The sequence below is a fragment of the Microcaecilia unicolor genome, chromosome 10 (assembly GCF_901765095.1).
Source record: "Microcaecilia unicolor chromosome 10, aMicUni1.1, whole genome shotgun sequence".
Taxonomy (NCBI): domain Eukaryota; kingdom Metazoa; phylum Chordata; class Amphibia; order Gymnophiona; family Siphonopidae; genus Microcaecilia; species Microcaecilia unicolor.
In genome coordinates, this window is record NC_044040.1 from 136986352 (window position 1) to 137013251 (window position 26900).

General features: G+C 44.3%; 1 protein-coding gene across 6 annotated transcripts in view; it reads right to left on the reverse strand.

Annotated features, from left to right (window-relative positions):
• The window catches only part of ANO7 (anoctamin 7), a 413838-nt gene that overhangs the window by 233500 nt on the left and 153438 nt on the right, over positions 1 to 26900 (reverse strand). For all 6 annotated transcript variants that reach the window (XM_030215797.1, XM_030215795.1, XM_030215793.1 and 3 more), the window contains one exon: positions 12222 to 12387. In XM_030215797.1, the coding sequence (XP_030071657.1) occupies positions 12222 to 12387 (166 nt within the window). The remainder of the gene's footprint in view (positions 1 to 12221; positions 12388 to 26900) is intronic.

Here is a 26900-nt window from a genome sequence, read left to right on the forward strand (position 1 = left end):
GATAAGCTATCCAGTCACAAAGATGTAGCGACCTGGGATGCTGATGGGACTTTTGTGCACAAGGGCTATCCTATCAGCTGTTCTAATCTGCTTGAACTGCTTTCCAGGGCTACACATATACATTTTCTTCTAAACAGAGGAAACCCAGAGGTTGGGAAGAATTCATACGGTTCTTGGTTAACTGAATATGCCCTCCATGGTAGTTAGCAATGCAAGCAACAGAAATCTGCTCATGTTTCTTAAAGAAAACCCCTCAGAGACTTCTGCGAAATTCACTACCCCTGTGAAAACCTAAGAAACCCTTCCCCTTAAAAAAGAGAAACTTGTGAAAACCAGAAACTTGTGAAAACCATCACCCTCCCCTATAAGAAGCATACTGTGGCATACACATGCCGGTGGTTGAATGTGTAATATATATAGTTTTAATAAAACACTTTGTATACAGACAAAAGACACCAGACTCGTGATTCCTTGTGCAATATGGCTGGTTATCTACGAATATTCAAGTGCTGGCTGGCTAGGTTTAGCGGGCAAATTGGACCACCTAAATAGCAGTCCTATCTTTGGCTGCCATAACTGACCAATGCTGAATATTCACTTAGCCAGTTAAGTTTAAGGCAGTCAAAAAAAACCCTGGATATTCAATGCCAGTCACTGGAAACGGTCTAGAATTGAATATCTAGGGTCAGTGTCGATCACGGAACTTATGTGGGCTGCCTCCCTTGGCCTGAATAATCGGGTCCACAGACTTTTGCAAAACACAAAGGGCTGAAAAAATAACAGGGAGTGAATGGACAGAAAAAAAGACAGTGAGTAGCTTGCAGTAATGCCGTGGCTGTGATTGAAAAAATACATTAAAAAAAGAAACAGCTTAAGGACAGGGAAAAATAAAACTCCTCTGAGGCTGTAGGGGGCAGTGTCTGGTAATGATTGTCACGTCCTGTCACATGACTCACCCAAGATTGCAATGAGTAGCGTGAAACAGGAAGTGCCCCTATAGGCATCTGCCTCTTGGATTTGTATGTTCACTACTTGCCACCAGCTTGAATAAGAGGCATGATCTGGGTGGAGCTATGATTACATTTCCTGTGACATCAGCAAAAAGGAGGTGTTTTGGGCAGGGCTATATCACTTCCTGTTATGTCATAAAAAGGGGCAGGGTTTGGGCAGAATGGGCAGGGTGGAGGTGGGAAGAATGGGATTTGGGCAGAGAGTGGGTGTGATTTGAGCGGAGAGTGGGCATGGCTTGGTATTCTGATTGGCTGCTGCATCCAGAAGTGCTCATGGCCCCCTGTCAAAATATGCAAATTAGCTTTCCCAAAATCTGGTGAACCTTACTACTTACAGAAAATATAATATTTATTCAGTATACTTAATGCTGCGCTTTCTTTCCTAAATTATAATTAGCTATAACCTGAGGCCTCAGGCTCACAAACTCATTTTCCAAAATAAATTGTTCTATGAACAGGGTATGAAAAAATACAATTAACCCCTTGAAGCACAGTCAAACACTTGCAGGGGAACTGTATAAAATTCTGGGTTATTTCCAGTCCTTAAGACACCTCAGACCAGCTGAAGGTATTCTGAGCAAAGGAAATTCCCAAGGGTGCTCTATATTTACTTTACTGACTCCTTCCAGTGGAGAGTGTACCCTTCACCACTAGTCTGGAATGCAGACAATTATCAATATAAAGAATGAGAGAAGAGAACAAGAGATAGGTTAAATATGAATAGTTTATTAACTCACCCAAAGCAAGCAGTCAATTATAAGAATATAGCCATATTCTTATGGGAGTTCATCGGACGGAGTGGCTGGGAGGCCTGACACGTCCATGATGGTCTCCCTTTGCATATGAGCTGTCAGTTCTTAAATATTCTTTTGGCCAACATTATTTCCATCTAATTTGACTGTTACTGACCTTTGTTACATCCAAAAACCACAGATTTGCACCAACCCGCCCCAAAAAGCCCCTTCTGCTTTTTACACCTGGACTTCCCAATGCTTATGCCGGTCACTTAACCACATGATTCTCATTTTAACTTGCACCTGTTGTTTATTTCAGTTATTTTCGTCAGAGCTTGATTTCGGCATCTGCCAACTGTCAAAAACAAGTGTCACAGAAACTTCTCCTTTTTAGGGTCAGACAGTCAATTTGATTTCTTTTATTCAGGCCTTGCTTATCAAAAAGGCAAGCGAAACCTGCTTGACCTATCTTTCCCAAAGATAAGTAGTGACAATATAATACAGAACTTACAAAAATGTGACTCCCACTGCAAGTACAAGTGGTTTCAGTTCTAGACAATTTTTTCCACTTGTCCTTTGGACCTAACCATATCAGGGAAAATTCTAAGCTTCTGACCACAATACAGAATCTCTTTATTCTTTGTCACAAAATGCCTAGCCACCAGCCTAGAGTTATCCCGTGGCCACTTATAGGGTCTATCCCCAGCAAAGCTCAGATCCACCTGCACCTGCTACTTGTGCTCTACAGTAGCACCCTCCTCCCACTGACTAGGACACAACTACCTCTGGGTGAGTGTCCCGCTCTCAAATTATCCCCAGTGATTTTTAGGTTACTGGGGCCATACTCCCAGTAGATCCACAGTTCCCAGAAAGCACTCACAGACCCAACACACAAAACACCAGGATTCATTATCAGTCCAGACAGGCAGAGTCAACAAACTAAATATTGTTTATTGTCAGAACTTGAACAGTGGTAAACAGAAAAAGTGCAATCAGCAAAACAATAACAGGTAACTGAAATATGGATCAATTATAACACTAACTAAACATTGTTTATTTTCCAAAAAGTACCTGGGGTGATCATGAAATATCCAGTTCACAGATTATCAAATATAATTGATCACAGGGCCTCAACAAAGAGATCTGTCTCTCTCTTCTCCCTGGCTAAGACTGGGGAAAAAGCCAGTAAAATCCAAATGAAAATGAGCTCCTGGGCCAATCAGAGCCCAGAATAACACTCTTTGAAAGTATACTGCAGACTGCATTTCCAAAAGGCTTAAACAAAGAAAAACAGCCTTGGTTCTGCAGCAGCTTCAAAACATAAACAAGCACTACCTGCTGGGCAAACTAGAGAAATACACTTCAGGAAATAATTATTACAAGTTATAGGCTTAAAAAAACTACTGTTCTGTCACATTATTAAAGTAAGTTCACATAGCCAGAAGCTTGTCATTTTCAGAAATAAAATTGCTATATTACTGTTATGATTCTGCCGGTTTGGCTGAGGGGGAGGGGGGACGTCTCTTCTGATTGGCTGCCAGGGTTGGGCTGACGTCAGGGGATAGTACTTTAGCCTGCAGCTGACGAATCCCTCTGCTTTGGCGTTACTTACACTTGGTGGTAACTGGAAAGCCAGATAGTTTTCTCTCAGAACTTGCTCTGGGTTCTGACAGGGATCTGTGTTTGTGTTAGAGTTTTCTTTTCCTTCCCTCTGGGTTAGCTGCTGCTGCGTGTGTGTGCGTAGCTCTGTAATCAGGGCCAGCTGCTCATTTGTTAGTGGGGGCTGGGCGTTGTTCAGCCTCCTGGGCTCTGGGCTGAGTGAGAGCGTTATCTCCATTGTTTGTTTGTTTGAAGGATTTCTCTCCCCGTGTGCAGTGAGTAACCCTTTGTGTTCTGTGTCCCTGTCTCTTACGGTGTGTTGTTTAGTAGGGCTGTGCTTCCCCTCCGCGGGGAGCTTTCTCTCGGCTTGTTTGTTGTTATAGGAGCTCTCTCTCTCTCTCTCTCCCTCATGTGCTGGCCCTGCAAGCTTAACCCTTTGTGTGCTGTATCTCTGCCTCTGTCTGCTGTGGGAGTAAGGCATAGGCTTTTTGCCTCCTTTTTTGTGTCTGGTTCCTCTGGCTTCTGCCTGGGGGGGCTTCCTACCCTTTCGGGGGCTGCTGTGTTAGTTCCCTGTCCTGCGCTATTCCCCTGGGTGGGTGTGGCCCGCTCTGGTTCTTTTTGTTTCTCCCTCTGCCCTATTGCTGGTGTTCAGAATGTGTCTGGCATCTTGGGGTCCCGGGGGGCCCTCTGGGTTCTTTCACCCCTCCCTGTGTGTGTCTGGGTTCCCATTCAGCCGTGAGGCCCGCACGAGTGGCTCTGTGTGCGTGGGTTCTGGTTCGGCTGCGAGGCCCGCCTGTATGCCTATTTCCCTTCTTCCTGAGGGACTGCGGGGAGGGGTAGCTTAGGGGCATTGTGTAGCTGGGGTGTGTGGTGGTGGGTTGGTCTCCCCTTGGCCTGGGTTGGCGCCCTGCTGGCCTCGGCCAGGGCCCAAGGGCTCACGACCAACCCAACAGATTACAATTACTACTATGTTTTATCATTATCATGCTCCCCTATATCCTTTTGTAACACAAAATGTCTATTTACTTATTTATTTCCACCATTCACGATGTATTGTAAGCTGCATTGAGCCTGCAAAGAGGTGGGAAAATGTGGGATACACATGCAATAAATAAATAAATAAACCAGAAGGGTGGCATGTTGTCAGAATCATCTTGGTAAGTTTCTAAAACATTTTGTAAGGTCAAATTTAGGATCATTACCAAAACCACTGCTGCTCCCTCAGGTTTCTGAAGAATTTTTTTCTGAGGTAAATAATACAAATTTGAAAACATCATCGAATCAGAATTCACAATTGACAAAACTTCCTTCAAATATTTTCATAGCAGTATCTCAGGTGACAACAAATGAGTTATAGAAAATTTAACATTCTCAAATTCTTAGATTTGTAAAGATTTTCCAATCACTCACACTTATGATGAAGAAATAAACTATCTTTAATGCCTGTGAAGCTTATTGCCTGCAATGTTTCCATTCTAAGCTCCACATGAGTTTGTCACAATCAACAAATCTAAACTCAAAATCTTCTAACTTCTGAGAAACCTGCTCTGTATAATCACACAATTGAGAAGGATTCAACTCTAGTCACTGATTTCTAGAGGTTTGCCAAAGTAAGTGGTGGAGCTGAGAGGTGCCCACCTCTACCACCAGCTGCCTTTCAGGTGCTGTGGAGGACTTGCAGCTCATCTGCATATCCTTACAGCCTTCTCCGGGGTGACACCCAGGTCCACTCCGGTCCACTCAGGGCCTCCGCTCTAGGTGCCCAGCACTCCCACCAGGTGCTGTGGAGGACTTGCAGCCCTTCTGCATTTCCTCACAGCTGTATCCGGGGTGACCCCAGGTCCACCCCGACCTTCCCAGGGCCCTCGCTCCAAGTGCACAGAGTTTCCAGGTGCTTTTTGGCTAGGATCAGGCGACCCTCAGGGGGAGGAATGCTGGCTTCGGCCTAAACCTTTCCTCAGCTGAGAGGTGCCCAGGTCTACCACCAGCTGCCTTTCAGGTGCCGTGGAGGACTTGCAGCTCATCTGCATATCCTTACAGCCTTCTCTGGAGTAACACCCAGGTCCACTCCGATCCACTCAGGGCCTCCGCTCTAGTGCCACGCGCCTAACGGCACGCGGGCATTTTTCTCTTTATATCTAATCTTTTTCAGTTGCTAAAGTACCTCAATCGTTTATGGCCCCTATTCACATTCTCTTCCTAGCTCTGTCCCTTCCTAATCTTTTCCCTCACCCCCTACCTCTCTCCGCTACAGGAACTCACTGCCCATCCATTGACTTCACAACCTCACCTTCTCTCCTACCCTCTTCCTCCCTCTTGGCTTTTAATCTCCGTCTCTTTCTTCCCTCCATTTTGCCTTCCCCATTCCACCTAAATACCTCTCGCCTTCGACGCCTTCGTGGCCACACCTCTCCTACTCTCCTCCGCTCTCTTTTACTCCTTCTCTTACTCTCAGCCGGTGACATCAATCCCAATCCTGGCCCTCCTCACCAACTATTATCCCAACTCTACAGATCTCACCGCGACCTCTCTAACCTCAACTCTATTCCTCTACTCCCCTCCTCTTCTCTGCCCTTCTCTTGCGCCCTATGGAATGCCCGCTCTATCTGTAACAAACTCCCCTATATCCAGGACCTCTTTATCTCGCGTCACCTCCATCTGCTCGCCATAACAGAAACCTGGCTCTGCCCTGATGACTCTGCTTCAGTCGCAGCCCTCTGCCATGGCGGTTATCTTTTTTCACATACTCCTCGCCCTGCTGGTCGCGGGAGCGGTGTTGGACTACTTCTCTCTCCCTCCTCCAGATTTCAACCCCTTCTTCCACCTTAATCTCACTGTTTTTCCTCCTTTGAAGTCCACTCTATCCGCCTTTTCTCTCCTCTGCCTCTTCGAATAGCGGTCATTTATCGTCCCACTGATAAGTCCCTTTCATCCTTTCTCAGTGACTTTGATGCCTGGCTTGCCTTCTTCCATGATCCTTCCTCCCCCTCTCTCATCCTTGGTGACTTTAATATTCCTGCTAATGATCCTTCCAACTCTTATATTTCCAAGTTACTCGCTTTAACATCCTCCTTTAATCTCCAACTATGCTCCACCTCCCCCACTCATCAAAATGGTCACTGTCTTGATCTCATCTTCTCCTCCAACTGTTCACCCTCTAGTTTCCTTGCCTCTGATCTTCCCTCCTCTGATCACCATCTTATAACTTTCACACTTAAATCTCCTCCCTCCCAGTCCCGTCCTATCTTATCTAATTTATCTAGGAATCTTCACGATATTGACCCTTCATCTCTATCCTCCCATGTTTCAAACCTCCTCTCTACTGTGGCACCATCCAAGTCTGTCAACTAGGCTGTTTCTACTTACAACAATACTCTATCCTCTGCCTTAGACACTCTTGCACCTTTGATGACCCGCCCTATAAGGCGTACAAAACCCCAGCCTTGGCTGACTTCTAATATCCGCTACCTACGTTCCTGTACCCGCTCCGCCGAATGCCTCTGGCGGAAATCTCGGGCCCTTGCTGATTTCTTACACTTTAAGTTCATGCTGACCTCCTTCCAATCTGCTCTTTTACGCGCCAAACAGGATTATTATATCCAACTCACCAACTCTCTTGGCTCTAACCCTCGACTTCTCTTCACCACATTGAACTCTCTCCTCAAGGTGCCCCCTCCCCCAACTCCCCCTTCATTATCTCCTCAGACCCTTGCTGAATTCTTTCACGACAAGGTTCAAAAGATAAACCTTGCATTCTCTACCTCACCACCTCTCCCTCCACTAGTCCGTTCCCCTCTCTCTCCTTCCCTGCATTCCCTTTCCTCCTATCCTGAAGTTACTATAGAGGAAACTACACTTCTCCTTTCTTCCTCAAAATGTACCACCTGTTCCTCTGATCCCATTCCCACCCACCTTCTTAATGCCATCTCTCCTGCTCTTATTCCTTTTATCTGTCACATTCTCAACCTCTCACTTTCCACTGCGACTGTCCCTGCTGCCTTTAAACATGCTATGGTCACACCTCTCCTTAAGAAGCCTTCACTCGACCCTACTTGTCCCTCTAATTACCGACCCATCTCCCTCCTTCCCTTTCTCTCCAAATTACTTGAGCGTGCTGTTCACCGCCGCTGCCTTGATTTTCTGTCCTCACATGCTATTCTTGACCCACTACAATCTGGTTTTCGCCCTCTCCACTCAACCGAAACTGCGCTTACTAAAGACTCCAATGACCTATTACTGGCTAAATCCAGAGGTCTCTATTCCATCCTCATTCTTCTTGATCTTTCCGCTGCTTTTGACACTGTCGATCACAGCATACTCCTCGATACCCTGTCCTCACTTGGATTCCAGGGCTCTGTCCTTTCCTGGTTCTCTTCCTACCTCTCCCTCCGCACCTTCAGTGTTCACTCTGGTAGATCCTCTTCTACTTCTATCCCTCTGCCTGTCAGCGTACCTCAGGGTTCTGTTCTTGGTCCCCTCCTCTTTTCTATCTACACTTCTTCCCTTGGTTCATTAATCTCATCCCATGGCTTTTCCTACCATCTCTATGCTGATGACTCCCAAATCTACCTTTCTACCCCTGATATCTCATCTTGCATCCAAACCAAAGTTTCAGCGTGCTTGTCTGACATTGCTGTCTGGATGTCTCAATGCCACCTGAAATTAAACATGACCAAAACCAAGCTTCTCATTTTTCCCCCCAAACCCACCTCCCCACTACCCCCGTTTTCTATTTCTGTTGATGGCTCTCTCATTCTCCCTGTCTCCTCAGCTCGAAACCTTGGGGTCATCTTTGACTCTTCTCTCTCCTTCTCTGATCATATCCAGCAGATCGCCAAGACCTGTCGTTTCTTTCTTTACAACATCCGTAAAATCCACCCCTTTCTTTCCGAGCACTCTACCAAAACCCTCATCCACACCCTTCTCACCTCTCGTTTAGACTACAGCAATCTGCTTCTTGCTGGCCTCCCACTTAGTCACCTCTCCCCTCTCCAATCGGTTCAAAACTCTGCTGCCGATCTCGTCTTCCGCCAGGGTCGCTTTACTCATACTATCCCTCTCCTCAAGTTGCTTCACTGGCTCCCTATCCGTTTTCGTATCCTGTTCAAACTTCTTCTACTAACCTATAAATGTACTCACTCTGCTGCTCCCCAGTATCTCTCCACACTTGTCCTTCCCTACACCCCTTCCCGTGCACTCCGCTCCATGGATAAATCCTTCTTATCTGTTCCCTTCTCCACTACTGCCAACTCCAGACTTCGCGCCTTCTGTCTCGCTGCACCCTACGCCTGGAATAAACTTCCTGAGCCCCTACGTCTTGCCCCATCCTTGGCTACCTTTAAATCTAGACTGAAAGCCCACCTATTTAACATTGCTTTTGACTCGTAACCACTTGTAACCACTCGCCTCCACCTACCCTCCTCTCTTCCTTCCTGTACACATTAATTGATTTGATTTGCTTACTTTATTTTTTTTGTCTATTAGATTGTAAGCTCTTTGAGCAGGGACTGTCTTTCTTCTATGTTTGTGCAGCGCTGCGTACGCCTTGTAGCGCTATAGAAATTGCTAAATAGTAGTGGTAGTAGTAACATCAGATGGAGCTTTTCCTATAAGGTCCAACTCTACCTCAGGCATGGCACTGGAGATGGTACCTTACATCTGGAAGCAGGGATCAGAGGAGTCCCAGCCAAATATACTTCTGTTCCCAAAACTCCCAAGAAAATCAGGAACCTACATGGGAAACCCTTCCTAGGAACAGGGCTTTTTTGAGGGGGTACTGAGTACCGGCACCTTTTCTATTGTCGGCTAAAATTGAGCCATGGTCCCCAAGTTTTAATGAAAGAGCTCAACCACCTCATTTCACATATGATATGTGAATCTAATCTACTCATACTAGGAGACATAAACTTGCACCTAGAAGACCAGAAGGCAAAGAACATACAAGAATGCAAAGATTTTTTCCAACTTTGGGACTTCAATAAGATAAATACTCAATTAACCCGTATCAAGGGACATGCACTTGACCTCTTCACACACAAATTCTCTCCTGATCAAATACTTACTATATCAGATATTAGATGGACACAAGTACCTTGGTCAGACCATTTCAAATTAAAGATATCCATGCAATGGAAATTAAAAAATTTAATCCAGAAACAAGAACGAAAAACTTTCACCACTAGAGGTCACATCGATCCAACACTATTCTGGCATCAGTTCTACAATAATGATTGGTCAACACAAATAGAGTCCTATCAATATCTTCTTAACTGGGACATGCGATGCAAGAATATACTTGATTCAATAGCACCAATACAATTAAGATCATCACGAAGAAACAAATCACTTACTTGGTTTAATGATGACCTCAAAAAATTAAAAACCCAAACAAGAAGACTTGAACGTGCATGGAACAAAAAGAAAGATGATCAAACTTTCACTGCATGGAAACTAATGTTAAGAAAATATAAATATTCCATCAAACAACATAAAAGGTCATATTACAACTCCAAAATAGGGCAAAACAATAAAGACCTACATAAATTATTTCAATTTGTACATAACCTTTTAGACATTACACCAGTCACCTTATTTAACATGGATACCTCATCAGCAGACGATCTAGCCACTTACTTTAATGAGAAAATCATCAAACTAAGATCCACCTTGCCAACTAACTCCTCCAACTATGTAAAATTCATCAACGACTTAGACCCAACAGCCAATGAATACCCAGCAGATCGAATATGGACAAATTTCCATTTATTAACGGAAGACACTGTTGCCCAAATGATCAACAAATTCTCCAAATCCCACTGCAAACTGGATGCATGCCCCAGCTACTTAATAAAATCTGCCCCTCAGCGTTTCATAACAGATCTCACCTCATACTTAAATCACATGCTTCAACACGGTTTCTTTCCCACAGATAAAGGCAATATCTTACTGACACCAATTCCCAAAGAGCAGAAGAAAAAGCTAAACGATATAACTAATTATCGTCCAGTGGCATCCATCCCTCTAGTAGTCAAGTTAATGGAAAGTCTGGTAACCAAACAACTTACAGACTACTTGAACAACTTCTCAGTGCTACACACATCCCAGTCTGGATTCCATGCTAATCACAGCACAGAAACAGTTCTGATAACACTCATGACCAAATTCAAGCATATTATTGCAGCTGGTAATAATGTCCTTCTGTTACAATTCGACATGTCCAGCGTGTTTGACATGGTCAATCACGATATTCTATTAAACATTCTAGAATATTTTGGAATAGGAAGAAATGTATTGAATTGGTTTCATAGTTTTCTAACAACAAGAACATACCGGGTAATATCTAAATCAATCATATCATCACCATGGAGACCGGAATGTGGTGTGCCTCAGGGATCTCCGCTCTCACCGATTCTATTTAATCTAATGGTGTTACCTTTGGCCAAAGCATTGTCTAACCAAGACCTAAATCCATATATTTATGCCGATGATGTGACGATTTATATTTTGTTCAAAAATGACATCAGAAATTGGAGACAAAATAAATTGCAGCTTCCAAATTATAAACTCATGGGCAGACACTTTCCAACTAAAGCTGAATACAGAAAAGACACAATGCCTAATATTATCATTGCAATATAATAAAACCAACTATCCCACCATAAACACACCAAATCATACTCTCCCTGTTGCGGACACCCTGAAACTCTTAGGCGTAACAATTGATCGCAATCTTAATCTAGATTGCCATGCAAAAAATGTCATAAAAAATGTTTTATGCAATGTGGAGGCTCAGAAGAGCAAGACCCTTCTTCCCAAGAGAGACATTTTGTGTATTGGTGCAATCATTGGTTCTGAGTCACTTGGACTATTGTAATTCCTTATACGCAGGATGCAAGGTACAAACCATTAAGAAACTCCAGACAGTCCAGAACACTGCAGCCAGATTGATATTTGGCAAGGTGAAATATGAAAGTGCCAGACCCCTTAGAGAAAGACTGCATTGGCTCCCACTGAAAGATCATATTGCATTCAAGATATGTACCTTGGTTCATAAGATCATTTATGGAGATGCCCCATCATACATGTCAGACCTAATTGACTTACCAGAGAGAAACAACAAAAGTTCATCATGCACCTGCTTAAACCTTCATTATCCCAATTGCAGAGGACTTAAATACAAGTCTGTACATACATCCAGTTTCTCATACATCTGCACACAACTATGGAATGAATTACCGATCGCCATAAAAACAACACACGTCCTGACAACCTTCCGAAAATTATTAAAGACTTACTTATTCTTAAAGACGTACAACAAAGATTCCTCATAATGATTTGACTTCCTAATTATTCCAATTACAACTATTCAGGAACCCTCCTATCTGCCCATCTTAATTACATCCTCATGTCTGAATATTATATCTTGTCCTGATATCATTATGTTATGTTTATCTTTCAATTCACTTCCAATCCAATATGATTTACTTATGCACTCTATTTGTAACAACTGTAAAATTATTATTCCGTTAATATGTTTGCTATGATATTCTAGGTACCCATCTGTATCCATATTCTGAAATTCTTATCCTATAATGTGTATATGTTGTTGTAACATTTTGTAAGCCACATTGAGCCTGCAAATAGGTGGGAAAATGTGGGATACAAGTGCAGCAAATAAATAAAATAAATAAAAATAATCCAGCTGGGAGATGGATATCCAAAGATAAGAGGTTAGTGAACAAAGTTCCAATTTCTCTCTGCAATTAACCATTTCTGGTTAGAGCAATAATGGTAATAGAGTTTGTATGTGTACGAGTCTGATTGGGTGAGGGCTGCATAGTAACGAGCTGCTGCTGCTGCAAATGACACCAGTACTCACCAAGCCAGGCGAAGTATAATGCTATCTTTTCACCAAAGTACTTGCGAATGTGATCCAGTGGCTGATACTTATTCCATTTACCCCACTGAGCCCAATATCGGTAGAGCATCTGGCGCAGAGTTAGAGTGTGGGAAGCAAAGTCTTTTGAGGGTATTTCATAAGGACCCTATAGAGATAAAAGAGAAAGATGTTAGCAAAAACTCTGCTTCCAGCACCTCAGATAATGTTGGGTGTAGGGAATACTGAGGTATGCATACCAAGGCATTGGAGTTTGGAGGTGTAGGTCTCAGGGGCGTAGCTACTATGAGGCCACAGGGGCCTGGGCCCCCGTAGATTTGGCCCTGGACCCCCCTGCCGACAACCCTCTCAACCCCCCCCCCTCCCGCCGCCAACCCGCCGTCTGCTACCTTTGCTGGACATGCAGGACATCAGACTCAGAAACCAAATGAAGGAAGAAGACTTTGGCTGGCGGGGGTTGGGGTCCCCCGCCAGCAAAGGTAGTAGATGGCAGGCGGGGGCGGGCGGGTCAAGAGGGTTGTCGGCAGGGGAGGGTCAAAGTTGTTGGTGGTGGTGCTGGCGGCGGGGGGTGTCGGCGGTACCAGGGGGGGCTAAAATGTGCCCCCCTCACCTCGGGCTCTGGACCCCCCTCCCGCTGAAGTCTGGCTACGCCCCTGGTAGGTCTACTTTTGTAGTGTGCCACGACACAAAATACAAGAAACATAGAGGTTTATTTTCAAAACACTTAGACTTACAAAGTTACATGGAGGGGCATAATCGAAAGGGATACCCAAGGTTTCCTGGGGACGTCCTTGCAGGACGGCTCCAGCAAGGGGCAGGGAAACCCGTATTATTGAAACAAGATGGGCAGCCATCTTTCATTTCAATAATAGAGTCGGGGATGCCCAAATCAGCAAATATAGGTCGACCTTAGAGATGGTTGTCCCCAGGACTTGGTCGTTTCTGATTTTCAGCAATAATAGAAAGCGAGGACGCCCATCTCAGAAATGACGAAATCCAAGCCATTTGGTTGTGGGAGGAGCCAGTATTCGTAGTGCACTGGTCCCACTAACGGAACGGAAAAAGCCCTTCCTTTACCTATCCCTTAGCAATTCGGAAAGGAACAGGCATACATGAAGGAAATCGCATGCAAATGAGTTGCTCGCTGTTAGCTCATTTGCACACGATTTCCTTCCTAAGGAGGGGAAGCCAGTGCAGAGCAGCCAAGTGTTATGCGTGGCTGCTCTGTGCATGCCAAACATGGCTTCATACATGCAGACAAGCTGCATGTATAATAGCTGTCTACAACCTTAGAAAAACACAAGTCCAGGTGAAAACGTCCAAGTGCTCGTCAGGGATGTCTTTTTTTTTTTTTTTTTTTTAAGAGTATGGGTGAAGGACATCCTTCACTATGCCTCCATCCCTGCGATGGCAGTTGAGGACATCCATGCCTGGATGTTTCTGTGAGAAGGACATCAATGCCTGGATGTTTCCGTGAGAAGGACATCCATGCCTGGATGTTTCTGTGAGGACATCCATGCATGCTATGCCTCCAACACCTCCTTTATTTATTTATTTGGAATTTGGATCAAAAGTAGCAGCAGTGGGATTTCAATCAGCCACCTCTGGATTGCAAGACCAGTGCTCTAACCACTAGACCACTCCTACACTCCACTCCCTTGAAATTTGGCCATCCCTGTGGGGGGGGGGGCAGTATGCAGGTCCCTGGGGGGGAGGTATATGTGTGTCAGCGGAGGCATAACGAAGGCATGGACGTCCTTCTTGCAAACATTTTGGACGTCCTCAACTGCCACCCCCCCCCCCCCCCCAGGGACGGCCAAATTTCAAGGGAGTGGAGTGGAGGAGTGGCCTAGTGGTTAGAGCACTGGTCTTGCAATCCAGAGGTGGCCGGTTCAAATCCCACTGCTGCTACTTGTGATCCAAAATCCAAATAAATAAAGGGGGTGTCAGAGGCATAGCAAAGGCATGGACATCCTCAACTGCTGTCACAGTGACGGAGGCATAGCGAAGGACATCCTTTGCCAATACTCTAAAAAGACAAAAGATTTTAAAGTTGTTTTTTTAGGGGTGGGAGGTGGTTAGTGGCCACTGAGGGAGTCAGAGGAGGTCATCCCCGATTCCCTCCGGTGGTCATCTGGTCATTTAGGGCACATTTTTGTGGTTTGGTCGTAAAAAAAATAATGACCAAGTAAAGTTGGTCAAGTGTTTGTCAGGGATGCCCTTCTTTTTTCCATTATCGCTTGAGGACGCCCATCCGTTAGGCGCACCCCAGTCCCGCCTTCACTACACCTCCGACACGCCCCCGGGAACTTTGGTCATCCCCGCAACGGGAAGCAGTTGGGGATGCCCAAAATCGGCTTTCGATTATGCCGATTTGGGCGACCCTGAAAGAAGGACGCCCATCTCCCGATTTGTGTCAAAAGATGGGCACCCTTCTCTTTCGAAAATAAACCTGCTAGTAACCTATAGAACTTTCTAAGTCTGTGCTTTAAAAATGAGCCCTTGTCTCCTAAGTTTCATGCGTTAGATTATACTAAATGAGAATGTACCAAAAGCAGAGGAATAGCTGCCATTTCTGTTAACCTTTATTTATTTTATTTATTTTGGTACATGTATCCCACATAATCCGAATACCAATTATTCAGCTCTATGTGGCTTACAACAGTTAAGAAAAAGCAGATTCAAATATTGATGTATCGATCTGGTAAAGCAACTTAGCTAGAGAGTTCAAGGCTTTTATAGAAATACTAGAATTTGATAAATAACATACTTATTTCTTGTCAAAGTCCAGTACTCTTGGATTTTATAAACTGAAGAACTTGTGTATACTCAAATTACATTCCCCTTTAAAGACTTACCTTTTAAAATGGGTGACAACTGTCTTACTGTGCAATTGCATTTCTGAGGAACTGCTCTTCTCATGTGATATGGAAGGTTTTCATGTTTAGATATATTCAAAATATCATTCCATTGTTGGCATATTTGCTTGAGTCACCCTTATTTCTGGTTGTTTCACTTGTGCTCCATATCTGGTTGGCCCTAATAAGGGCTGGCATTAGGGAGGTGCAAACAAGGCAATGGCCATGGGCCTCCATACCACAGGGGGCCCAGCCTGCCCAAATTAAAAGAAAATGCAGTCTGCCAGATGGATTTGGGGTCCCCTCTCAAATTTGTGCCCTGGGCCCCCAGCATATTTAGCACCAGTGCTGCTCTGAATCATCTAGGAATATTACTAAACCATCTGAGCTACATCAGTTCTGTTTTGTGTTTCTTATAAAAAGGATCTGGTGTATTAACAGCATTTCAGTTTATCCAATTAAGCAGCAATAAATATTTAACCCAAATATCAGAGGAAATTTTTTTTGCTTACAAATACAACCCCCTGCCCCCAAAGTAATATGCTGAACATCACATACAATCAATCAGCCCCTCATAATCTCTGATATTCAGTCCACATGGAAAAACAGATCTGTGAACTTCTGAAGCATTTGAAATGTTACTGCTGCTTATGATTCCTAAGAACCTCTCAAACAGTAACAAATGAGCAGGGTAGATTAACTCTTTGGTGGATCCTTGACAAAGATGTGGGTTGGACTCACCACCATGATATGAAAACATTTTAAAACTCTCACAAACAGGGCCACATGGTTCTGACTGCAAAGGAAAAATTGGCAAAGAAGGAAGCAGCAGGTAAGAAGCTCTGCACCAGGGCCGTGCCTAGGGTCTCTGGTGCCCCCCTGCAGACTATCAGTTGGCGCCCCCACCCCCTCCGTCTAGCAAAGCAGGAACAGAAGGGAGCAGGCAAGTAAGCTGGACATCAGGAAAAAAATAGCACTGTATGTATCCCTCATTGATAAGGCTCTGACTCTAAAGTTTAGCAATTTCATTAAAGCAAAATGTATTTTCATAACACTTCAAAGATTTCCAACTCAAAATAGGAATGCTAATTCAAAATGTGAGCAAAGTCCTCTTAGTTTCCAAAGATTCTTTTTCTAATCTCCTTTGCACCAAAGGATATAATTCAGATCAAACATTTGTCTCTGATCAACTATCTCAGATCAAATATTTATTTCAGATTAAATATTAAGGTTTCCTTGCTTACAGTCACTTAAATCTACCTAGCCTTTATATAGCTTATAGGATTTAAACACTCTTAAACTGAAATTCACCCTTTTCTATTCTTCATAAACTTCAAGTAATCCTGAAATATTCAGATCCTTTTTCACTAGAGAAACCTCAAACTTCAATCTCCACCAACCTCTTTTCATTCATATTTTCTCATTTACCACATAATCTGGCAGTCTTTTATAATTTCAGTCAACACACACAGGAACTCACAGCTGCATGTCTCTCTTGGCCAAACCGACAGTCAGTTGCTGTCTCACTCTGTTCCCTTCCGGGCAGATTTCTAACAAAAGCTGATCATCCAATCAGAGAGCTCTATTTGAATGCAGATTAACATACAGACACTGTAATGGGAATTTTAGTGAAAAACACTAGATAAACCCTTCGTTTTTGGACCAAACTTCACACTTTTGATCAGAGCCATGCCCTAACATTAAGGCTGTAAACACTTCCATCATTTTTTATTCATAAATATGCAAATGAGAACCTCCCAAAAACGGACTAATTTGCATACGATTTAAACAAATCTGAGCATATGACAACCAAGTACAGAGTCCCAGCACCTGAATTCTGCAATTAGATTTAATACAAATACTTTTAAAACTTATTTTTAGCACTTTTAAAATTTCAGGTTGTCTTTAATTTGAATGCGGTTCAAGCTCTGAAGCTCACCCTGAGTGAGGAATTAGCCACAAACCACAGCATATATAGCAATTTGGTTGCATTCTTTAAAATAACTTGAAGAGCCTGCCTGCCTCAGTGAATAATGCTGTTGCTTTCACTTCCGGTTTTAGGGCAGGGGCGATCGCAACTTCAGCTAAAAGATTTTGCAAGTGAGTGGAAGGCAGGGACCGCAGGGCAGCAGCGCCCCTCGAAGGCAGGCGCCCCCCTGCATTGCTTACCTGGCTTACCGCATTGGCACGGCCCTGCTCTGCACACTGATTGGAAGAAAGCACCTGCATATAATATATGTAAACCACTTTGGTTATTCCACAGAAAGGTAGTATATCAAATCCATGACCCTAATGCACAGGAGATGGGGAGAATAGACAAGACCTGAGTAAGGGCAGAGGTGGTTCTAGTTGCTTTCTCTCTTCCCCCATCCCTCAGTTCTTCTTTCTAACAATAGCTGACTTATTAGGGTCAAAATATGCCTTGGGAGTGTTAATATGTGTTACAGCTAGAGACCCCTCCACTGGAATAGTGGTGGGCCGAGCTCTGTAGCCTAAGCTGCTAAGAAGCAATGACCAGGCCAGAAAATCTGATGATGGCTTTGCAACTGAGTACCTGCTGAAGCAGGGCAAGCCTTATCAGGATCTGGTGTGACATCCAAATACAGTGTAAGGGCAAAGGTGAAGGAACAAATGGCTGGAATAGTAAGGACTTAGGTCAAGAAAATGGAGTCTTTGTTTTACAAGATGGATACTTGTTTCTGCATTATAGACAAGTTGTTTACAACTCAGGATGTGACAGTTATTGAGAAATAGGTAGAAGGGGGGGTGAGTTGGGCTTCCGCTAGCTTGCAGTTGAGTAAGAAAAACAAGATTTGCATACTGAAATATACGGTATTAATGAGCAAAAAGGGTATTTAAGATCTGCCAATTTGGGAGGAGTTTGGATTTTCCTCCAACTCTACCCAGATGTGCCTTGGTCAAACTGGTAATCCCAATAGTCATTGCATCTTTGATTCCTCCTCATAGCAGCTCTTCCTCACGAGTGAAGAGACATGCAGTGCCCGGATCCTTGGATGACCGGATCTATATTGATGCAATCGGAGTTCCGAGAGGGGTCCCTGATGAATTCAAAGCTAGAAACCAGATTGCTGCAGGATTCGAATCTGCCTTCTTTTGGTGGGCGACCATCAATAAGAACGTAGATTGTATCAACTACATATATTACAATCAACAGAGATTTGTGAATTACACCAGAGATGCTGTTCAAGGTATTGCTGCACAGTTAGATGCCACCAGTAGAATGACACTTGAGAATAGACTTGTACTTGACCAGATGCTAGCTTCGGACAGCGGTGTGTGCTGGAAAATAGGCACCCAGTGTTGTACCTTTATCCCCAACAACACCGCCCCAGATGGGTCAATCACTAGGGCCTTGAAAGGCCTTACCTCATTATCAGAGGAATTTTTATTTATTGTATTTGTACCCCACATTTTCCCATCTTTTTGCAGGCTCAATGTGGCTTACAGAGTATGGAAATGAGAACGTCATTACATGATTTAAGAAGAGGAGTCACGTGATGCTAGGCAGAGGGTAGGACGCCGCAGGGCAGAGCTCAGAGGCCCCTAAGATAAAATCTACCCTTGGACAGCACGAGAGGCGATTTGGAAACCCACGAACAGAACAAATAAGTTGGGCACGTTGAAAAGTCCTAAAGGAACTAATTTGGTGTACCTGTGATGACCTCCAAAACACAGAGAAAAGATGGAGCATGAGGGCGAGCTGGGGACGGTAAGATGGTGGACCCTGGCCCCTCGGGAGAAACTGTAAGCTCCGTTTGGGCGGCTGAAATTGCAGCTGAGGTCTCGCAGCTGCTGGAGACCTCTGTGGACTTAAAATTGCAAAAGATTGCTGAAAAGTTGGATGCGGTAGATGGTAAAATAGAGGGGCTGCGCACAGATATGGCAGGATATCAGCAAAGACTGTCTGATATAGAAGACCGTTGCACGCAGCAGGCCAGCCAGCATGAGGAATGGCGGAAAAAGTTTGAGCAAGTAGAGCAGAAGCTAGAAGATCTTGAGAACCGGGTGAGAAGGAATAACCTCCGGTTGGTTGGATTTCCTGAGTCCCTACGAGAGGTTGATTTAAGGGAGTTCCTGGAATCCTGGCTGCCCAAAGCACTGAATTTGCAGGCTCTGGAAAAGACCTTAAAAATAGAGAGAGCACATCGTTTGGGCCAGCTAAGGCAAGCAGCAGGACGTCCCAGGGTAGTAATATGTAAAATCCTTAATTACTCCCATAAACAAGAGATTCTGAGAGCCTGGAGGCAGACGGGGAAAGTTGCATATGAACAGCACATCATTTTATGCTTTCAAGATTTCTCTGCGGCTGTGGCATTACAACGGAAGCAATATGGAGAAGCGTGCTCAGAGCTGTTTAAGAAGAAAGTTAGATTTGCCTTACTGTATCCAGCGCGGCTGCGAGTGCAGCAGGATGGCAAGCTTCGATTTTTCAACACACCGACCGAAGCCCTAAAATTTGCCAAACAGTTAGATGGCGGCGTGGAAGTCGAAGCAAAAGAACAGGAGCGCTGATCATGGTGACAGCCAGCAGAAAGAAAGCTACCTAGAAGGAACTGAGAGGGAAGCTCAGAGTCTGCAAGGAATCATTCTACGGACACTAAAAGAGAGTGCATATGTCTTTCTCCCTGTTTTAAAGTGAGAGATATGGGGGTTACTGATTGATTGTGAGGGGGGGGGGACTTGTTTTGTTAATGTTAGGAATATAAGTGCAAACGTGTGAGGATAAAATTATAGAAGTATAGGAACGGTCGTTTTAAAAGCATGGTTAACTGTGGTACTTGGGGGATGGGGTATGCTAATGTTTCAAGATTATAGTTGTGCTGTAAGGGAGGGGGCGGGGCGGAAACGTGACAAGTTCTAGACAGGACGCAAATCTGTTTCTTGGGGGGGGTAAGAGGGGAGGGTTTGGGCAAGGGGAGGAAAGGGGAGGGAGATGACAAGGGGGGGAGGAAGAGGGGTTTTGTTTGTTGTGGTTTTTATTGGTTTCTGCTCTTCTCTCTTTCCTTAGGGATCGTTGTCCAGCAGCAGTGGTGGAGATGGGGGAGGGCACCCAAGGGCTGGGGGGTGTGTTCCCAAGGCTGTAAAAGTAGAGGCTGGCTATACAATAAGATAAGAGAGGGGACTAGGTCATTTTAAGTTTGTTTCCTGGAATGTGGGGGGAGTTTCGTCGCCCATAAAGCGGAAAAAACTTTTACAAGCTTTGAACCGCCATGCAGCAGATATAGTATTTTTGCAGGAGACACATCTGTCAGCCGCAGAGCATGCCAAATTCCAACAAGGATGGGTGGGAGGAGCGATAGGCTCCCCGGCTTGCAATAAAAAGGCAGGGGTATTAATACTTTTCCGTAAGGGGCTGCATCTTTCCATCAAAGGGGTAAAGAGGAGTGCAGAAGGCAGATATGTATTAGTGGAGGTGGAATTGGGGGGTTTTACATATGTACTCTGCAATGTCTATGCACCGAATACTTTTGACAAAAAATTTTATAGGGAGATTTTGGCATTGTTGGCTCCATACCAAGGGGGTAATATAATTTTAGGTGGGGATTTTAACATAGTTTATAACCCATTGGTAGACAAAAGTAGCGGGAGAGGACAAAGTCAGGCTTATTATGAAAGAGGCCTGCCTTTCTTGTGCTCTACACTAAACTTGGTAGATGTGTGGAGAATTTTACACCCAACATGCAGAGATTATACTCATCTATCAAGAGCGCACTCAACCATGTCCCGTATTGATTATATTTTTCTCTCAGATACTTTATTTTCAAAGGTGGTTGAGGCGGAGATAGGCCCATGTGAGATTTCAGATCATTCTCTACTTTGGGTGATCTTGGAACAAACAGGGGGAGAAAGTAAGGGAGGAGGATGGAAATTTCCGCTGGAGCTTTACAGGGATACGAAGTTTCAGGCATTTCTGAGAGAGAAATGGAGAGAATTTGCGGTCCACAACAGGATGCATGTGGAACAGGCCAGTTTGTACTGGGAGACAGCAAAGGCTGTCCTCAGAGATGAAATCATTGCTTATAGGGCGTGGATTAAGAAAAGACGAGATCAAGAGATTTTAAGATTGGAACGAGAGGTGAGGAATCAGCGTATAAAGTTCGGGGTAAATCCGACGGAAGAGCAGAAGTTAGCGTACTTGGCATCTCATAGAGAATTAAATGAACTGCTGCATGAACGAGTTCAAAAATCGCAACAATATTATAAGCATCAGTTGTACATGTATGGAAACAAGGCAGGGAGCTTGCTAGGGCGCTTAGCTAGAGGGAAGAAAGGGCCGAGTAGAATTTTACAGGTAAAGGACCAGGCAGGTAACATGTTTAAATCTCCGCAGGATATAGTGGCAGGGTTTCAGAGGTATTACAAGGAGTTGTATGGGGAACAGAGGGACCTGATAACAGATAGCATGATGTTTTTAGAGAATGTAGAGACCCCGTTGATTTCCTTGGCCCAGGCAAAACTCCTCAACGCACCTATAGTGGAGGGTGAGTTGATGCTGGCGTTACAGCAGAGTGATATACACAAAGCACCAGGCCCAGATGGATATGGTGTGGCTTTTTATAAAATGTTACAGGAGCTGGTGACTCCCCCCCTTTTGAAGTTGTTTAACTCCCTGGCCAATTCAGAGCCCGCATTGGACACCTTCAATATAGCTAAAGTGATAGTGTTACTGAAACCGGGGAAAAACCCAGAGGAGATGGGGGCCTATCGGCCAATCTCCTTGCTAAATAGTGACATTAAATTATATGCAAACATTTTGGCTAATAGGCTGGCGAGGGTGCTTCCAGACTTGATAGCATCACCGCAAGTAGGTTTTGTGAGAGGACGGGCAGTGGTCAGTAATTTGAGGGCGATTATAGCCTCCTTGGAGAAAGTGGGGGAGCGGAAAGTGCCTTCTCTGCTGATCAGTTTTGACGCAGAGAAGGCATTTGACAGAGTTGCATGGCGCTTCATGTTTGCGGTCTTACAGAAGGTGGGAATTGAGGGATTTTTCAGGGATGCAGTGGAAGCCCTTTATTTGAACCCGCAGGCTTACATCTGGGTTAATGGAGAGAGATCTGAGGTATTCTCGATAAGGCGGGGCACAAGACAGGGGTGCCCTTTATCCCCGCTACTGTTCATTCTTACATTGGATCCCTTGATACGAGCAATAGAGTCCCACCCTGAGGTGATGGGAGTGAGCTGGGGCAAGTCTACGTTCAAGGTTTCTGCATTTGCAGACGATATTCTAGTTCATCTAACGCATCCTAAGAAGTCCCTGGCGGCGCTGTTAGAATTATTTCATGAGTACGGGGATTACGCGGGCTTTAAAATCAATGTAACCAAATCCCTAGCTCTAACGGCTTCAGATGAAGTAAGATGTGAATGGGGGGAGTATTTTCCGCTGAGATGGGCTCAAAAACATATCACGTATTTGGGGGTACAGATAGCTATGCAGACTTCAGATTTTTATCATCTAAATCTCACTCGCTTGCTGGATAACATGAGAGTTAGGTTGCGAAAATGGGCGGAGCTGCCGCTCACGCTCCATGGGCGGATACAACTGTTTCGTATGGTGGAATTCCCCAGATGGCTTTACACGTTTCAGGTGTTGCCACTGCGACTCCAGGGGGGGGACGTGAGGCGATTCTATAAACACCTACGAGTTTTCCTCTGGGGGGGGAGGAAGCCTAAGCTCCCCATGGACTTAATGTTAGGATCTTGGAGGGAGGGGGGTATAGGGGTACCGGATATTAAGCGCTATAACCAAGCGTGTATTATGCGGCACTTGGGGGACTGGTTGTTGGACAGGCAAGACTATACGCCCAGGCAGTTAGAAAGGGAATTTTTTCATCCATATCATTTATATTTTTTATTACAGGGTCCAAGGCAAGCGTTACCAGGGACATTTAAGAATAGTCTGTTGTTGGGACCCCTGAGGGGGGCCTGGAAGGATCTAACTAGAACTTGGGGATTATCAGCGGTGAATACGGACCTCATGCCACTGCAGGGTAACCCATTATTTTCCCCTGGCTCAGAGAACCCAGTATTTCGTAGTTGGGCCTCATTGGGCATTACACGATTGGAACATGTTCTGTCTGGGTACAAGAGAAGGGTTACTGAGTTTGGGTGCATTGGGGTAGGGATCGATATCAGACATGAATTTGCGTATCAGCAATTGGAGCATTATGTGCGGACCCTCAACATCGAACAGCTGAATAGTGGGCATGGGAGAAAGCTCAGAGAGTTCTTCAACGCAGTCCCGGGGGACAGGCTTTCAATTTTGGGAATATACCGGATTTTGTGGGAGAAAGGATTAGTAAAGGACGTGAGTGCAATTGAGGCACGCTGGGCACACGATTTGCAGAGACCCCAATTCCACCTAGACTATAAAAAGTTGGTGGCCCGTGTCCTGGCCATATCGATCAATGCAGCTCTCAGAGAATGCCATTATAGAATTTTGTATAGAGCATATATGTCCAAGGCCCAAGTATTCAAGATGGGGGGGGGGGGGGTGCCAGACCCCCTATGCTCTAAGTGCCAACAGACAGAGGGGACATTCTTTCATTACCTCTGGGGCTGTCCCCTAGTGCAGAACTATTGGAGGCAGATCTTTAAATATCTGGAGGGACTATTGCAAGCTAGGATTCCCATGTCCCCTTCAGGGATATTATTAGACAAATTTGAATTATTTGGCTATCAACGAAGGGATGCCCGGCTTTTTATACGTAAAGCCTGTATCCTAGGTAAAAAGTTGATCTTGAATAGGTGGCTTAGCGTTGATCCTCCAGATTTTTGGTATTGGAGAAATCAACTCCATGATCTTTTGCTGCATGAGCGTCGGGCGATGGGACCCTCCCCAAAGGCAAGAGAGAGATTTATGAGAATCTGGCGGGGGTATATACAATCATTGTCGGCTAGGGCACGAAGTTTAGTATTAAATGGTATGTAAGGAAGGAAAGAAGGAGAAGAGCAGGTAGTGTTTTTTTGTTTTTTTCTTTCTCTTGGGGGGGGGGGGCGGAAGGTGGGATCGGTAAGAGAGTAGGGGGCAGGGAGAGAAGTCTGGTATGTTCGGGTAGGGTGTGGTAGAGGGTAGTAGGGGCTGTTTAATTTTTGTGTGGGGCGGGCATGTTTTGATGGGACAGTTAAGTGGAATGTTCGCATTATAAAGATACTGATTCTGTGCAGTTCACAGCAATTCATGCAATAGGGTATTGTCTACTTCTCGGAGGTGGCCAAAGTCCAGGTTTTGATGACAATGATCTACAGAAAGGAGAGGGGGAAAGTCTCCTCAAATGTATAGGTCTCAGAACACTGGTTTATTTCTGTCTAGTGGCATGTATTGCTTATGCTTAATGAGGTGTAGAGTTCATGAAAGTTTCTTTGCATTCGCAGTAGTTATTGGGGGAGGGGGGGAGAGCGGGGATTATGATAAGGCAAGCACAAAATGTATGAGCAGCGTATTCGGGAGATATAAATGTTATAGTGGATATTCATGTGGCAAAACAGTGCTGGCTATGGGGATCTGGTTGTAAGGGGTGGGGGGGGGAAATGATAAAATCATTGATGATAAAAGATATGGATGCGTATACCCAAATGCGTTGTATTTTTCCAAGGTTACGTTATTGGTTTTGTTAATAATGTTGAATCATCAATAAAAATTGTTTAAACCTACATGATTTAAGAAAACAGTCGATCATAAGCTGAGGTGAAAGAGGAATTTAGGTAGAAAGGTGTTAGGTAAGGTCGTGTGAGAGGTGTTTTGGTGTACTTGGGTGGTTTAAGGAATGATTAGTTTCATTGAGGGTGACTTTTGTAGGCTCTGTTGAAGAGATGTGTTTTCAAAGCTTTGCGAAAGCTGGTTAGATTGGTCATGGTTTTCAGGGCCATGGGTAGTGCGTTCCAAGACTGTGTGCTTTTGTACGCAAAGATAGTAGCATAAGCCCATTTGTATTTCATTCCTTTACAGCTGGGGAAGTTCAGGTTGAGGAATTTGCGGGCCGATCTTTTGGCATTCCTGGGCGGTAAGTCCACTAGGTTTAACATATAGAGTGGGGCATCTGCGTGAATGATTCTGTGTACAGTCGTGCAGATCTTGAACTCAATTCATTCCTTGAGTGGGAGCCAGTGCAGTTTCTCTCTGAGGGGTTTCGCACTTTCGTATTTAGGTGTTCCAAAAATGAGTCTAGCTGCGGTGTTCTGGGCTGTTTGGAGTTTTTTGATGGTCTGTTCTTTGCAGCCTGCGTACAAAGCGTTACAGTAGTCCAAGTGGCTTATTACCAATGACTGTACTAGGGTGCGGAAGATGTTTCTTGGGAAGAAAGGTTTTATTCTTTTGAGTTTCCACATCGATTGGAACATTTTTTTCGTCGTATTCTTCGCATGGGTGTCGAGAGTGAGGTTACGGTCAATGGTGACTCCAATGATTTTCAGATTTTCTGAGATAGGAACTGTGCAGTAGGGTGTGGTTATTGTGGGGTAGTTGTTTGTATTGTATTTGCATAGCGCTTGGTCCATCTCATAGGGAGATAGTCCAAAGTAAGAATTGGCTGAAAACTCAGGTGTTGATACATCCTGGACTGGTTGGATGGATAAAGCTTTTGGTAAATGGAAGACATTTATCATTTCTGCAGCCACCACCATTATCATAGTGGTTGCCATTTTCATATTGGTAGGATGTTGCATAATCCCATGTGCTAGAGGCTTAGTAGAACGCTTAATTGAAACTGCCATAACAAAGAAAGTAACAACCGGACAATATGTCCTGTACGAGAATCTCCTTCCAAACACCACAGGAGATAATACTTTGGACTATCTCCCTATGAGATGGACCAATCGCTATGCAAATACTAGAGAAGCTACAGATGTACCTGCAACTATATAATAGGATAAAGCACATGGGAATGCGAAATAATGATGGAATGCAGTAACGAATATAATTATGCAAGAATATAATCAATAATCAATATAACCATGTAATCAATGCAAACGTATAATCAGCATATAATCAACATAATCAAGGAATTAATTAGCTTGATGATTTTTAGCTATATATACATATTGGTAAGAGCATGATCGAACCTGCATATTAATAGGTTTAATGATATTACCCATGTGATTGTATTTTGTTGCTCAACCGCAGGTATGGGCTAGTCCCAAGAGGGGTTAGAATGAGCCAGAAATAGTATCCATGTTGTGACTCAGGATTCCAAAATTTTTACCGTACCAGATTACATTCATACTCTCGAATTTGATAACTTTGCAGGATACCTTCTGGAATAGATGGTATCAAGCTAGACAACCCTGGTGTCACCCTATGAGATAGGGTGAAGAGGGGAATGTTAATATGTGTTACAGCTAGAGACCCCTCCACTGGAATAGTGGTGGGCCGAGCTCTGTAGCCTAAACTGCTAAGAAGCAATGACCAGGCCAGAAAATCTGATGATGGCTTTGCAACCGAGTACCTGCTGAAGCAGGGCCCGGTTGGCAAGCCTTATCAGGATCTGGTGTGACATCCAAATACAGTGTAAGGGCAAAGGTGAAGGAATAAATGGCTGGAATAGTAAGGACTTAGGTCAAGAAAATGGAGTCTTTGTTTTACAAGATGGATACTTGTCTCTGCATTATAGACAAGTTGTTTACAACTCAGGATGCGACAGTTATTGAGAAATAGGTAGAAGGGGGATGAGTTGGGCTTCTGCTAGCTTGCAGTTAACTGTAAGAAAAACAAGATTTGCATACTGAAATATACGGTATTAATGAGCAAAAAGGGTATTTAAGATCTGCCAATTTGGGAGGAGTTTGG